Source organism: Phacochoerus africanus, chromosome 1 (genome assembly GCF_016906955.1).
Source record: "Phacochoerus africanus isolate WHEZ1 chromosome 1, ROS_Pafr_v1, whole genome shotgun sequence".
NCBI classification, from domain to species: Eukaryota; Metazoa; Chordata; class Mammalia; order Artiodactyla; family Suidae; genus Phacochoerus; species Phacochoerus africanus.
The window spans coordinates 45,015,709-45,032,100 of NC_062544.1; the positions used below are offsets into that span (position 1 = coordinate 45,015,709).

General features: G+C 35.5%; 1 protein-coding gene across 1 annotated transcript in view; it reads right to left on the reverse strand.

Annotated features, from left to right (window-relative positions):
* Positions 1-296: 296 nt before the first annotated feature.
* DDX4 (DEAD-box helicase 4) overlaps positions 297-16,392 on the reverse strand; it is a 104,709-nt gene continuing 88,613 nt past the window's right edge. Inside the window, exons 16-21 of the mRNA XM_047759146.1 lie at positions 16,047-16,213; positions 11,730-11,875; positions 3,112-3,211; positions 1,792-2,062; positions 1,524-1,634; positions 297-624 (exon numbers count right to left, since the gene is read on the reverse strand). Of these exons, the coding sequence (XP_047615102.1) occupies positions 538-624; positions 1,524-1,634; positions 1,792-2,062; positions 3,112-3,211; positions 11,730-11,875; positions 16,047-16,213 (882 nt within the window). The 3' untranslated portion in view covers positions 297-537. The remainder of the gene's footprint in view (positions 625-1,523; positions 1,635-1,791; positions 2,063-3,111; positions 3,212-11,729; positions 11,876-16,046; positions 16,214-16,392) is intronic.

Below are 16,392 nucleotides of genomic sequence, written 5' to 3' on the forward strand. Positions count from 1 at the left end.
GTCATTGAGTACAGAGCTCACACTGCAAACAATTAACCATTTTCACCACATATCTGATGATCTAAAAATCAAAATTACCTACTTAGCCTTATGTCTTTCACTGTTTGCGTCATGAAAATCATGTCACCATACATTGTTGCCTAAAGGTTCCTATTAAGTAAAAATGGGGCCCAATAACTTTTAACCAAAAACGTATCCTATACTGTTTGTTATAGAATCAATAAACACTGTACTAAGACATAACATTTAGACATGAAATATGTCTAAAACCCCTGAAGAATACACTAGAAATAAGGAAGACATTTAGAATGCTTTAATCTTTCCAGTTAACACCACTTGTATCAGTAACTGCAACGTTGTAACTTTTAGCATTTCACATAACTAGTCAGTAAGCATTTTTTTAAGGGTAGGAGTAAGAACAGAAGGACAGGAGATACAAGAGTGTCAGATTTCACACTCCTGCTAAAAACTCAAAAATCAAAACTATTTTCTTCTCTGCATCAAAACTGTGCCACAAACTTGAAGGTTGTTTTAGCTTTAATCCCATGACTCATCATCTACCGGATTGGGAGCTTGTGAAGAAGAAAACCCTGCTGTGTTCAAAGAGCTCTTGCCCTGGTAATTCTTGAAAACAAACAAACAAACAAAAAATTTAATTTTATGCAGCTTTAAAGTTACATTGCCCAGCCCGAGAGTAGGGACTCAAGCTTTCTACCCTGTCTTCCCAATGTATATACAGAATTTCATTCTCACTGAATCCAGTCTATTTGGAAAAACAAAAACAAAAAGGCTCATATCAACCTGGGAAGTCTAAAGTACACAGAATATTTCAAGAAAAATCTTTTCTTTAAAGTCAATAGTTTTGGCAAGTGGAAAAACAAAGCTCTCTATTTCAATGAATAAGCATAAATATTTAATGATTAGTATGCTCATTATTTCTATATAAAGGTGGTGTTGCCTATAAACTGACACAATAGAAAAGATAAGCAACTCATATCTCTATTATTTCATCTTACTTAACAATGTGGTCAGAATTCCAAAAATAAAGAACTCCTACAGGAGTTCCCGTTGTGGCTCAGTAGAAACCAATCCAACTAGGAACCATGAGGTTGTGGGTTCGATCCCTGGCCTCGCTCAGTGGGTTGCAGATCCAGCACTGCCGTCAGCTGTGGTGTAGGTCGCAGATGCAGCTCAGATCTGGTCTTGCTGTGGCTGTGGTGCAGGCCGGCAGCAACAGCTCCGATTAGACCCCTAGCCTGGGAACCTCCATATGCCACGGGTGTGGCCCTAAAAAAATTGGGAGAGAAAGGTATTTGAGCATAAATCTTAAATTCCTCACCTTTAAAATCAAAACTAAGTATGTACATAAATTTTTCAGAGAAATATTAATCTTCTAGTTATGAAAATAATGGCTTAGATAAATTACCAAATGTTATAGTTATTTGGCAATATTAAGCATGACATTTACGAAGGGTAACTAAAAGAGTAATAATTCAAGTTCTGAATTTTTCCCCTCGACTAACCTTTCTAGTATCAACTGATGCAAACACATTTCCTCTTGAACTACCACTGAAGCCAGGAACATAGGTACTAAATGCAATTTCTTCTAACCACGCAGGAACATCCTGTTGAGCCTTAAAAAAAAAAAAAAATTAACTTCATATTCAGTATGCATAAAATCTCAAAGACTGGAACAGTTTACTTTTCCTTAATATACATACGTATAAAATGTCTACTTTCAATGAGAAGGTAAGAACACTATCCATTCAGTTTTAAAAATCAAAAACTTACATCTGATAGTACTTTCACTAGTGGCTGTGCTAAATGGCTATCTGATTCAGGATCAAAAAAGGAAATAGCTCTGCCAGTATTTCCACAGCGACCCGTACGCCCAATTCGATGAACATATTCATCGATGGTGGAAGGAAGATCAAAATTGATAACATGCTGAACATTTTCAATATCCAGCCCTCGGGCAGCTACTGAAGTAGCAACAAGAACTGGACACTTCCCACAGCGAAAATCTCCAAGAGCTTGCTCTCTCTCTCTCTGTTCTCGATCACTTGAAAGAAAACAAAGTATGTATCAGCACAGTTCTTAAGAAAATTATTAAAGACAACCATTAAAGTTCAACATGTAAGTTTCTTTTTTTAATAATGGTAAAATTAGCAGCATTTAACATTAATGTTTAGTTCTTACGTACTAAGCATTACACTAATTCATTTCAAGCCATCATTTAATTCTCACAATAATACTTCAGGATTAGGTCAGTTATCACCATTTGCAGATGAGGTGGGGCAGCATATAATACAAAGAGCCAAAATACAAACTCAAAATGACAAACATCAAATCTTACGCATTCATAGTTTCTAGTTTTGACGAAATATATACACCTACCTGATTAGAATGCTTTCTCAAATTACTGATTTCTTAAAAGTATAATATCTGAATTTTACATATTCACTGGTTAATATTTTAGGTCTACTAGTAAAGTGTCAAAGAAATTCTATTAACATGACATTTTTAAAGACTCCAATTTACAAAATGTCAGGCATCAGAAGGATTAGATTTAACTGAAGAAACACCTAGATCTAAGGATCAGAGAGCCTTTAATGATCTCTCTTGAGAAGCTACCACTCTTCATAATGAGGAATTTAAGATACACCTTTAACTTGCCCATCCCTACCACTGGTTCTTATAAAAACTTAAAATGGGGAGGAGTAAATTAGGGGGTTGAGTCGGACATATACACATACATATATAAAAATAGGGACCTACTGCATAGCACAGGGAAATGTGCTCGGTACTGTGTTAATGATCTATGTGGGAAAAGAATCTGAAAACAAATGGATACATGTATATGTATAACTGATTTACTTTGCTATAGCACACCTGAAATTAACTTTGTAATAAATACACTCCAATAAAATTTATTTTAAAAGTTTTTAAAATAAAATACAAAAAAACTTGAAGATGAAGAATAACAGTTTAGATCCTAGGAAATCTGAATCCTAATTCTAAGATTTTATACTCGTTAAATATATTGACATTTCTTAACAAATGACAAAGACAAATCACCTCCTTACTAGGAAATTAGGTTTATCTACTCACCCATGAATACTGGTTGTTGATATTTTTTCTTGACAAAGAAAAGTGGCAATAAAATCTGCTTTTTTCTTAGTTTCTACAAAGACCATAGTTCTTTCATCACCTGCAAACAACAAATGATTATTAATATTCAAACTACAAAATTGGGAAAAGAAAAAAAGGTAAGGTGAGCAGGAAACTGTCTCATTCACAATTGTACTCCCAAACCCAGACCCAGGCCTGGTAGGTGATAGTAAGTCAAGTATTTCTTTTTTTTTTTGTCTTTTGTTGTTGTTGTTATTATTGTTGTTGTTGTTGTTGCTATTTCTTGGGCCGCTCCCACGGCATATGGAGGTTCCCAGGCTAGGGGTTGAATCGGAGTTGTAGCCACCGGCCTACGCCAGAGCCACAGCAACGCAGGATCCGAGCCGCGTCTGCAACCTACACCACAGCTCACGGCAACACTGGATCATTAACCCACTGAACAAGGGCAGGGACTGAACCTGCAACCTCATGGTTCCTAGTCGGATTCGTTAACCACTGCGCCACGACGGGAACTCCTCAAGTATTTCTTGAATGGATGAATGTGTCAAGGAGTTTTCTCCTACTTTAGGGCTAAGAAAATCTGCTTGCCCTTGTCCTCTGAGGCTATCTGAGAAGTGGAGACTTAAGGAAAGATAAATGATATCTACCTGCCAATTCTTAGCAGCTCCTCATTTGTCTCAGGCCCTTCATTTCCCTCTCTATAAATAAATGCCTTTGTTCTTTACCTCCCAAGATCACCCAAACTTTTATCCTACCTTGACTGTTAGAAGTATTCACAATAAAAGCATCCTAACATCTCAGGGCTGACAAACTACAATATTCCATGTTCCAACATTACCTCTTAACTCAAACTACTTAATCTCCAAGCTATATTACACACACGGAAAATTAAATACCTTTATTCCAGGGTCTTAATGCACTAAAGAATATTTACTTCTTGCCTCAAAGTATTACATTGGTTAAAATTCATGCACAAGCCAGAGATTTTGCCACCTAAGGAACTTTTCTATAAAATGTTAGAGAGGAGAGAGTTCCTGTCATGGCTCAGTGGAAATGAATCTGACTAGCATCCATGAGGGCACAGCCTTGCTCAGTGGGTTAAGGATCTGGTGTTGCCATGAGCTGTGGTATAGGTCACAGACATGGCTGGGATCCCGTGTTGCTGTGGCTGTGGTGCAGACCCCTAGCCTGGGAACCTCCATATGCCATGGGTGCAGCCCTAAAAAAGACATACATATATACATACATAAAATGTTAAGAAAGGAGAGATGATAATTTATAGCCTTAATGGAAGGAAGAAGGTATTACTGTTCATAATCCCACTTCCCCATCTCCCTATCAGCTGGCTTCATTTATTCAACAAATATTTAGTGCCTAGCAGATACTAGCAACAACTCTAAGGTGCTGAAAGTACAGCAATAAAACAAAGCCCCTGCACTTACTGTGGGGAAGCAAGTAATAAACAAATATTATGCATTAAGTCCTAGAAAGGAAAAAAATCAGCAAAAGAAAGACAAGTGGGTTACTTTAGATGTGCCCTCTCTAATTAGATAACATCTGAGTAGAAATACTACTAAAATAAGATAGTGAACTATCCAGATATCTGAGGAAAGAGAATTACAAGGGAGAGGGAAGAAAAAACACAAAGGCTCTAAAGCATGGGTATTATTGATGTGCTCATAAAACCAGAAAAGACACCCCCGATATGGCTTCTACATTGGGCAGAAAGACTATCAAAAGCAAAGATGGTGAGGCAGAACCATGTCTGGTGTGTGTGGAGAACAGTAATGAGCAAAGTGTGACTGGAGTATGGTAAGCAACAAAGCAAATGAGGAGATGAATACAGAGAGGTAACAGAGGCCCTGTGATGAAGGGCTTTGAAAATGATTGAAAGACCTTTACTTTGAGAAGGAAAGCCACTGAGTTTGGAGCAAAGTGAAAAGAACTGATCTTTATTTTAACTGAGCAGCCAATGGGTTCTGATATAGTTTGATGCTAGGGAAAAAAAGGAGTCTACTAATAGATCAGATGTGTAAGTTGGATAAAGAAATCAAGGATGACTCAGATTTTGTGTCTGAGCAACTGAAGAATGGAACTTACATTAACTGAGATAGGAAGATTGCAACAAAAGAAGATTTAGAGGTTATTTTAATTAAATCTCAGGTAAAGACAACTAGGTAGAAAATCAAAAGGGCAACTGATTTCTGCAATAATAAGGAAGTTATATCTTGGAGACATAGACATTTTATTTATTAGAGAGTAATAATTTCATGTTTTATCAAAAATTACCTTTAAACAGTTTTGGATGTCATCTAGCAAGATGCCCAAGGCTGAAACTGATTCATCCAACAGAGTCATATAATACTACTGCGCTGCTTAAGCTTTGAGCTCATTTTTCTTGGCTCCTGGTATAAATCCCAAATGGCAATGAAAACTTAACCCTACTGATATGTTCTCTAGTTTTTTTTTCTCTACTGATTTTGTATTTGTTCTAGTTCAGACAATAAGCTATACTCCCACTTGGTGTCAGTAATAACTGCAAATTTAGTTTTACGATCAGACCATTTGGTCATCTTTATAAATGCATTAATGAATTTAACTACCTATTTTGTTGGGCGAAAAATAATAAAGAATTCATTTTGTTAGCCTTTGTCTATTATATTAGTTCATTATGAACTAAAATCAATTAAGAACCTAAAAAGAATTCTAGCTTTGGTTATCTAGATAATTTTTTATATTTTTATGTTCACTCCTGACCTGTGGCTGAAGTGGTAGAACTGAAGCTATAAGTTCTTCATGTAACTGTAACTCAGAAAGGGATTTATCTACCACAGTGTATAATCGTTATGTTAATACCCCATGGAGAATATCAACAAATTGAATTATAAAGTCTCTGAAATTAAAGGAGCACAATTATAATTGGTTTACATAGATATAGAAATAATTTATAGAAATAAATATTCCTAAGAGTCCCTGAAAATAAAAAAAACTGAATTTATAATACTTCATATTAAACTTTAAAAATTCTTCCTATAGGAACTAAAGCAGAAATACTTTGACAAATAAGACTAATTTAGTAACTTTGGTTTAGAAAATACATATCTTTTCACCAATTTATCAGTGTTAAGTATAAAACAATCACATATCCTACTGTACTTGGGTTTTTCTTAACATGTAGAGATTTGCCAGTTAAATTAATTTTCTCCATAATGTTTATGAGTATGAAAATGTAAATCTGTCTTCAACTAAACTGAATCACTGTTCAACAGTATCTACCATTTTGTATACTGTCATCTTAAAAGATAATCTCCAAGATCTTTGTTAACTTAAAATAGTAGACTATATTGAATTAATGGATAACCACTGAATATAGGATAGAATTTTCAGTAATTAACTTAGTTTATGTCCTTTAGGTCATGTTAATGAACATACTCAGTTTTGCTCCTTTAAGTATAAAAGATATGTGTAGTATAGAAAGTAGTGCAGGAAGTTCATGATCTCTGGTAGTTAGCTAAAACGTTTGTGTATGACATCTGTCAACTGTCCCTCCTTGCTTCTACTTTCCTCTATGAAACAGAAGTTACTATGGTTAAAAATAATAATTAACATAAGTGGTTGAGACTACACTATGAGTAATATTGACCAAGAAATATAAATTATTTGTACTTCTGTTTTTCAAGAAAAGAAAGAATACATTTTCCCTAAAGTGGTGGCTCTCAAAACTTTCATCTGTAACTCCTTTAAACTATTAAAAAATGATCAACAATCCCAATGTTTCAGTTATGTGGGTATAATAACTGATATTTACCATATTAAAAACTAAAGCCAAGAAAAATTTAAATATTAACTGGAACATACTGCATGTTAAAATAATTTTAATATCATTATGAAAATTGTTTTTACTTCACAGACTCCTTGACAGGGTCTTAGGGGACTCTGAGGAGGATTCATTTTGTCCTATGTTGTCAGTTTGCTCCAGAACATGAAAAAAGCACAATGAAGCACCAATCTTAGAAATTGAATTTTATGTGCATTGGTTTATAATATACAAGTCTTCAAAAAAGCTATGAAATATGTTAAATTTTAGCAAAATTCAATTTGGACGGCACTATTTCTTGATTTACTACTTAATGCCTTTACTTACAATGTGAAAAGTTATTCCTTCTCTTTCTTGTAATCAGCCTATATAGCAGAGATGCCGTTGACTTTATTATGTCTTTGGTTATTTAAAGAAAAAAAAATCCCTTGTTTATGAAAGAGCTATCATTCTTTATAATCACATTACCTTCTATGTTTATTTTTAAATGCTTTACTATCACTTCAGTTAAACTGGTAACTAAGTATTACTTCTCAGTCACCAATGCTTCTTTGCTAAATCAAATGTTCTACTATCCTCTGACAACCCTTGATACTGCCTTTTTAAAGACCAGACCATATATTTAGAAAGAGAAATCCACCTAAACTACTTTTGAGGTTTCCTAGAGAACACCAGGAAAAAGGAGAGAAGTTTTTTATTTCACCTTACAAAAGAGAGGCTAAAAATAATCAAGCTTGTTCAATGTGTTACTACTTTTTTAAGAGTTGTGTGATAAGAAGTGCTAAATCAGAAGAAACATTAGGGAGTTCCCGTCGTGGCATAGTGGTTAACGAATCCGACTAGGAACCATGAGGTTGCGGGTTTGGTCCCTGGCCTTGCTCAGTGGGTTAAGGATCTTTGTTGCCGTGAGCTGTGGTGTAGGTCGCAGATACAGCTCAGATCTGATGTTGCTGTGGCTGTGGTATAGGCGGGCAGCTGTAGCTCTGACGGGTACCTCCATATGCCACTGGTGTGGCCGTAAAAAGCAATAACAACAAAAAATAATAAAATAAAAAAATAAAAATAAAGGGAAGCATTCGGAAAAAAAAAAAGAAGAAACATTAAGCTTTCCCTAGGTTAAAATGCATAGGAAAAATGTTATTCATACATTTCAAAAATGTGTACTTTATGGGAAATCCCTGGAATTGTGTAAATTCTCTTGTTAGTAAATTTTTTTTTTTTTTAACCTTCAGTAGAAACTCCGACCAAAACACTTATGAAACAACTATAGAGATTTTCTGCATTTTTCAGAGGCCTGGAGGTACACTGCTTGATACAACAGTTAAGTACTGTGCTTTCATGATTTCATCTACTACTAAAATATTTGTCTACAATCTTATTTCTTTCTAATTTGAACCTGGCATCCAGTAGTTCTCAATGGAATGGATATCAGATTTACACATGGCATTTTATAAAAATATAGATGACTAGATTCTTTTCTATGCTTAATCTACTCACTTGATACTCTTATTATAAAAATTATGTCTACTCATTTTCATAAATCAGATGTACCATTCACGTACTTCTTTGAAAATAGGTCTAATCATCATCATTATAGACATTTAATTTTGGAGGAATGGTTTTATTACCTTTATTTTTCATGCCATAGAAACAATCACATTTTCTTATTTGTAGCATTATTATTATGATCCCTCATCAGATCTTTCATATTTAACAATGATCAGTAATGATCATCAATTCTCCATCAACTATCGATAGTTTCTGTTTTGCTTTGATGCTTGTCCAAAGACTTTGCTATAAAACTACAGATCAGATTTTCTACAACAAAGAGCAGACTCTAAGTCTTGTGGAAAAGGACTGTTGCAGGCACTTCAAACTACTGATATCTCAAAGAATAGTCTTGGACAGAAACTTGTAAGTCAACAATGCAGACATCTTTGGACTAAGTATAATTTTTAGTAAACTTGTAGACGTCTTTGGACTAAGTATGATTTTTAGGACTATCCCAGAAGCAGATAGAATCATCAACAGAGACTGATAACAGATTCAATGATATAAGAATTACATTAAAAAATCTGGAGAACTTTAGAAGAGAGGAATCACTCAAATTTCTAGGTACTGCAGATGAAATATGGTAGAGAGAATTTCTTAGACTTAGTTTCCCTTCTTTAGAGGCCTTTTAAAAGTTCAATCTCAGATTTCTTAAGAAAACTTCTAGATAGAAGTTAATTTTGTGACTTCAGTATTTGTTCAATACTGTATGGCTCTAGATCTGACAAACTCAAGGAGGCCTATGCTGTTAAGGAATAGTCTTGCTGCACCTATGCAAACAGGCCAAATATAATGAGACCTGCTTTTCCTGTGATCAATGACAATCTCTGAGATTACTGTAATCATGCGGGGATACAAGCTGTCAGAAAACTGTTGAACATTTCGAAATGAGCAAATATGATTACTGACTAACACATCCTTTACGGCTGTCATGCCTTTTTACTGTCTTGTCTTCTTTTATATCCTTACTGCAAGTGATCACAAGGCAAATGATTCTTATCAATAAAAATCCCAGGAGTTTCCATCATGGCTCAGCAGAAATGAATCTGACTAGCATCCATGAGAACACAGGTTTGATCCCTAGCCTTGCTCAGTGGGTTAAGTATCCGGAATTGCTGTGTGCTGTGCTGTAGGCTGCAGACGTGGCTCAGACCTAGCATTGCTGTGGCTGTGGTGCAGACCAGCGGCTACAGCTCCAACTCGACCCCTAGCTTGAGAACCTCCATATGCCATGGGTACAGCCCTAAAAAAAATAAAAAATAAAAAAAGCAAATACAAATTTCCCCTCAAATATAACTGATTATTGCTTTGTGGATACTGACCATTTTTACATCTATTTGTAAATTCATCTACATCCTTCCTGACACCCTACACATGTGTTCTTTGAATTCTCCTTTGTACTGGCTATAGCATCTTACCAGTTCCCTTTGTAATTAATGAGCTTAATAAAATCTTTGACACCTGTTCATTTAAAATTATGAAAAAGGCAGTTGGTTTTAATACTAGGAAACAATGAAATCTACACATTTTAAAGGCAGAAAGGGAGAGTTAGAAGTTTTAAGCTAAATATTAGAAAAGGAGATAAATTATATGAACAACAAATATGTAAAATATGAGGATATACTGGATGACTACTCTGTGCAAAGTCAAAAAAAAAAAAAAAAAGAGTGAGTTCCTGTTGTGGATCAGCAGAAACGAATCTGACTAGTATCCATGAGGACGCAGGTCTGATCCCTGGCCTTGTTCAGCAGGTTAAGGATCCGGCATTGCCATGAGCTGTGGTGTAGGTTGCAGACATGGCTCGGATCCTGCGTTGCTATGGCTGTGGTGTAGGCTGAGCTGAAGCTCTGATTGGACCCCTAGCTTGGGAACCTCCATATGCCACGGGTACAGCCCTAAAACAACAACAACAAGAAAAATATGAGAATAATGAACTCTCAACTACAAAACATTCAACAGTTTAAATAACAAAGAAGTATACAAATAGTGCTAACCTCAAAAGTTTCCCAAAGGGAAACCAACACTTTCGAAAAACGCTCATTAGGCTTATTCTCAAAATAAACTTTATTTCATAAATTCATATATAAAAATCTTAAGTGATTATATCAAAATGTGCTCTAACTTTAGCAAAACCATACATTACTTATCTCCTTCTGCATTTGGGGCTTTAATTTATACTGGGTAAATGACTTGATCTCTCTGTATTTCAGTGCCCTCATTCTTAAAATGGGGATAACAAAACCACTTCAGAAGGTTGTTTTAAGAATTAAATGAGTCAACATATTTAAAACATTAAGAACAATATGTTGCCTATAGCAGTTACTATTTTTATTCTGTATGCCAGAGTATATGTTATGAAACATACCGTGAAGCAACTTAACATTTCTCAAACTCAAGATGAGTATTTGGTTTTAAAAAGGTTTTGTTTAATAAAACTCAACAAAAATTGAAGACTGGAAGCACTTAATAAGTGCTTTCTAAACCAACCTTTTTTCCCCTCATTGTTGGAAATTAGACAGCTTCCTGCCTTCCTATTCCCCAATCCCAACACCGACATTCAAACTAAAACATATTTACTAAATCAGAGGATGAGGGTTGCTTATAAGTACACTTAGTTTGTGAGATAACCAAAATTTATTACAATGGCCATATTAGAAATTTTTATTTCCAGGCACAAACTAAGGCTATCTCAATTAAAGAAATACAACTTTTTATAAAAACTGGGGGTTTTGTTTGGGGGGGGGAAGGGATAGATTTCTCATCAACATTGTGAAGGACAGAACTAGATCTTTAAAGTCCATTCTAGTGCTAAAACTCTTTGAATCTATGAATGCAGGAAGCCTTAGAAAGTAAAACCTGGGAACTAGAAATACAAAAAAGATTTTGCTTTTGGTGGAGTAAACAGAGCTTGATGTAAAGATATGTTACCCATCCTTTCTATTTTCTAAAACAAAAAATATACATATTTTTGCTGGAATAGTTTTTGGTCAGACACTGTTAAACAAAGTCTCAAATGTTTCCTACTTTTAACATTTATGAAGGAGAAAGGACTATACTGCTATATAATTTACCCAGAAAATCGAACTGTAATACCTTTTATAAAAAGAGCTTTAGATAAAGAGGAAACAGTGAAAACTTAACTCATGCCAAATAATACTTAGTCATTTTTAAAAGTCATTTCTGTAAAAATCAAAATCATGACAATAATAATCATATCAATGTAAGATACCTATGTTTCGTAGAATTTCAACAAGTTTTTCTCTTTTTGAGTACTGGCCAACTTGGAGAATGGTCTGCTGAACATCTCTACATGCTCCGCCCACTTGTCCAACAGCAACAAACAAATAATTCGATTTTAAAAACTCCCCAGCCAACCTTGAAAGACAAAAGAGTATTCCTTAATTTATCTTCTTCCATTAATACTCATAATATTCACTGAATTCCTGCCAAGTGTTACTTCAATATTAATAAGGCAGATGATAACTAGTATAATAAGAGAAGGTGGATATTTAAATTATCCAAGTACTACTTTCAAAAATCAGTTAAAATTCTGTAAAATACTTAACCAGTAAATAAGTCTGTGTTGAATTATGGATAAGTAATTTCAAGTGGATGTGTTGTTGACCACACAAAATGATATAAAATGTGTATATAACTATAATAAAAAGTAAGCTAAACTAAGATAAGTATCAGACTACAACAAGCAGGAATTGTTTTATTAAAAATTAAAATTTAAGGAGTTCCTGTTGTGGCACAGTGGAAACGAATCTGACTAGGAACCATGAGGTTGTGGGTTCGATCCCTGGTCTCGCTCAGTGGGTTAATGATCTGGCGTTGCCATGAGCTATGGTGTAGGTCACAGATGCAGCTCAGATCTGGTCTTGCTGTGGCTGTGGTGTAGGCCGGCAGCTATAGCCCCAATTGGACCCGTAGTTTGGGAACCTCCATATGCTGTGAGTGCAGCTTCAAAAAAAAAAAAATTAAATTTAAGCCTACAGCAAAAATTCTGTTTTTCATTCACTGCTTTTATGTATGTTATTGTTAGAAATTGTTTCCTGAAAATGTGAGTTGTTAAATTACTGTATTTCAAATGAACTATTATGAGTAAAACAGATCTCAAGGTAGTTCTTTTCATTTCATGACACACATAGAAAATGATAGTATTTGTAGAGCATAAATGGACAAAAATGAGACAAGAGGTAGAAGGGACCAGGGGCTGAAACATACCAGGCTGTGGATGTTCATGCCCAAGGGTTGAAGGTATCAACATCTTGATACACACACACAAACTGACAGCATAAAATTAAGAAGTCCTGCTTTGATCACCCAGAAACACAGGGTAGGGAGAAGGGGAACTGCCAATGACAGAGCCAGTTTGTGAGGACAAGAAGGAAGATCATGCAGCAGTCCTCTTCCCTCCCACGTAGCAGTCCCTTACTTTCTAGCCACTCCTAGCATATCAAGAAAACAGTTCAAACTCAGCATACCCAGAATCTTAATAAATCACTGCTGCTTCTTTCTCTTCACCTGCTCTCTTAATGTGAAAGAAAAACTTGTTGATAAACCACCTCTAGAGTTAAAAAACCTCTCATCCAGGCACAAAGCTCGAAATCATCTGCAATTCTTAATTGTCCATCACCTTTTAAACTCATTAAAACAGAGTGAGTGCCTTGTGTCAAGCATACATGGTACAAGGTACTAGGAGTACAAAGATGAATATGGTGGTCTCTGCCTCTGGGGCAGGATAAACAGGATAAATACAGTTATATAAAAAGTAATTACAGGCAGAGCTTCTTTGCCTGACCACTTGTATCTTTCATGAATGTCCTATCTTAATCTATTTCTTGCCAAAAAATTACAATCATTTAAAAATATTTTATATAGTTTAATTTATATATTTTAATTACTGAATATTTTAGTATAATAATCTAGTGTTATAATAGTTAACATTTATTGAACATAACAAAAGTCTAAGAAAAGTACAAAGTGTATTAAATAGTTTCTTTCACAAGATACACTGGGCAGGAAATCAATAATATGAGGTCTATTATAGATATAGATATCTATAATAAGTTCAAGGTTGAAGCCTGAGCTAAGGAATCAACAAAGCAAAAATGTGAAACAGTGATAACTGAGGAAAGGCATTCTATGCAGAAGGAAAGAAGAAACAAGGAGAAACAGAATCTGGCTTGCACAGTCAATAGGAAATTGTCTAAATAGGCCAGAAAAATATCATTCCAGGTAAGACACTGGCAGATGAAGCAGAGATTATGTCATGTGTAAAAGAATTTGAAAGACAGTCTGTGGAGATGGAAAGATATGGGAGGGTTTGTTTTAAATAAATGGATATAAAGATCAGATTTTGCTTTGGAATTTTTGCTAGCACAAAAGTGAGACTACAGGGAGGCAGAAAGGTTAGAAAGCTACTATGATGAGCAGACAGAAACTGAAAAGGACCCAAAATTAGGTGAGAAATAGAGAAGAAACTAACAAATTTGAGTATTTTAGAGATAACTGATGAGTTGAATATTTTTGAAGGATAGAGAGTTAAAGGAGTATGAGGGAGGAATCAACATGATTCAACGGATTATGGCTTCCAAAGATCATAATGCCAAAAAGGAAAACTGAAAAGGAAAGAGGGAGTTGAAGAATAGGTTCGATTTTGGACTTGATGAACATGGATTGCTCTGGTAATTCATCTAAGAGTCAAAACACTCTTACAGAATTAAATCTCAAAGTCTGGAGCTGAGGAGAGAGATTAAGAATACAAATAATAACTGGGTTGTTTGGGGAGGTTTGTTTTTTTAAATTATAGCTGATTTACAACGTTGAGCAATTTGTTTGTTTTTTAATATTAAGTTGCATGACTTCTTTATATAGTTTGGTTATTAACCCCTTATTGAACATATTATTTGCAATTATCGTCTCCCAATCAGCAGGTTGTCTTTTTGTATTTCTTGATGGTTTCTTTTACATCCAAATGAAGCAACCCAATTTTTAAAAAAAAATGGGCAGAGGACCTGAACAGACATTTTTCCAAAGAAGATATACATGTGGCCAACAGGCACATGCAAAGCTGCTATTCAATATCACTAATCATCAGGGAAATGCTAATCAAAACCACAATGCGATACCACCTCACAACTGTCAGAATAGCTATTATCAAAAAGACAAGAAAGGAGTTCCTGTTGTGGCTCAGCAGTAACATACCCAACTAGTATCCATGAGGACGAGAGCTTGATCCCTGGCCTCGCTCAGTGGGTTAAGGATCTGGCATTGCCGTGAACTGTGGTGTAGGTCACAGACATGGCTCCAATCCCATGTGGTATAGGCAAGGAGCTTCAGCTCCATTCAGTCACTAGCCTGGGAACTTCCATATGCCAAGGGTGCAGCCCTAAAATGAGAAATGGAAGGGAAGGAAAGAGGAAGGGGAAGTGGGGGAAGGGAAGGAAGGAAAGAACAAGATACAACAAGGGCTGGCAAGCTCCACTATCCAAGGGCTTAAGGAGTGTTTGAACCCACATAACATTCTATCAGACACAGGGACCCACTTTTAGCAGGTCTATAATCAGTGGGGTCCACATCATACCACAATACCCGGAAGCTGCCAGCCTGATAAACTGGAACTGTCCGCTGAAAGAATATCTAAAGGGCCAGCTTGGAAGTGATTCTTTATGAGGATGGAGCATCATTTAATAGGACATGGCAATTCTTTGAATCAAAGATCTTTATGTGATGCATGGGTCTGGGAACCAAGGGATACAAGCAAGAGCAGCCTACTTTCCCAGGGACCCACATGGGAAATCTGTGCTTCTTGTCCCAACAAGAGAACAGGTCCACCAGAGAAAGCAGTAGGAATCTTACTGAATGGTAAGAAAGAGCTGCTGTCTGGCTATTTAGGCTCCTTGTGACCAAGGGACCAGCAGGCAGGAGGAAGAGTCACCAGTCTAGCAGCAATGTGTCATCCTAATCTCAGAACTCACAGACCACATGCTATATGGTATCACACTCAAGTATCTTTCAATAATTGGTATATAAACTTTCTAACACAGGCACAGCTCCCCCAAGCTCTATAATCTGAGTTTGAAGAGAAGGTCCAACTATAAAAATAATTTCATTGAATAAGCACTTATTAAATCCTAGCTAGGTGTTATGCTCATACACTCTCATTCCCTCCCTCCCCATCCACCCCCCACACACTTTAATAAAATGTGATACTAATGTAAAGCCAGAAATTAATGTAAAAAAACAAAAAATATATTGTAAACTTTTTAGAAATACTCCTACTTTTTAAACTTCCTAAATTATAATCTTAAATTTTTACAAAAGTAAGTCTCAGAGTTCCCACTGTTGCACAGTACGTTAAAGATCTGGCGTTACCACAGCTGTGGTGTGATTTCAAACCCTGGTCCAGGAACTTCCACATGACGTGGCTGCAGACATTAAAAAAGAAAATCTCTCAAAAATAAGATTTTCATATTGTTTATCCTTCCATAAAAGTATTTACATATATATAGGAACTATTTTTAAGAAGAAAAAAATTTACCTTTGAATTTCTTCTGGAAAAGTTGCACTAAACATAAGTGTTTGACGTTGTTCCTTTGATGGCATTCCTGGGCAGGAAATTAACTTCTTCATTTCTGGTCCAAAACCCATATCCAGCATGCGATCAGCTTCATCCAAAACTAAATATTTGACTTGTCTGAGACCAATCTTTAAGAGTATTTTCAAGGGTTAGAGCAAAAAATGCATACTAGTTAACATATGACATATTCAAATGTCTTATAACTGGTAAATTTATTTTTAACTCTTTTAAACCCTTAGTAAATCCTTCATTCTCTAATCACTCAGGAACAACTGGGAAACTTTTCTTACCTATCACAAATTCTTAG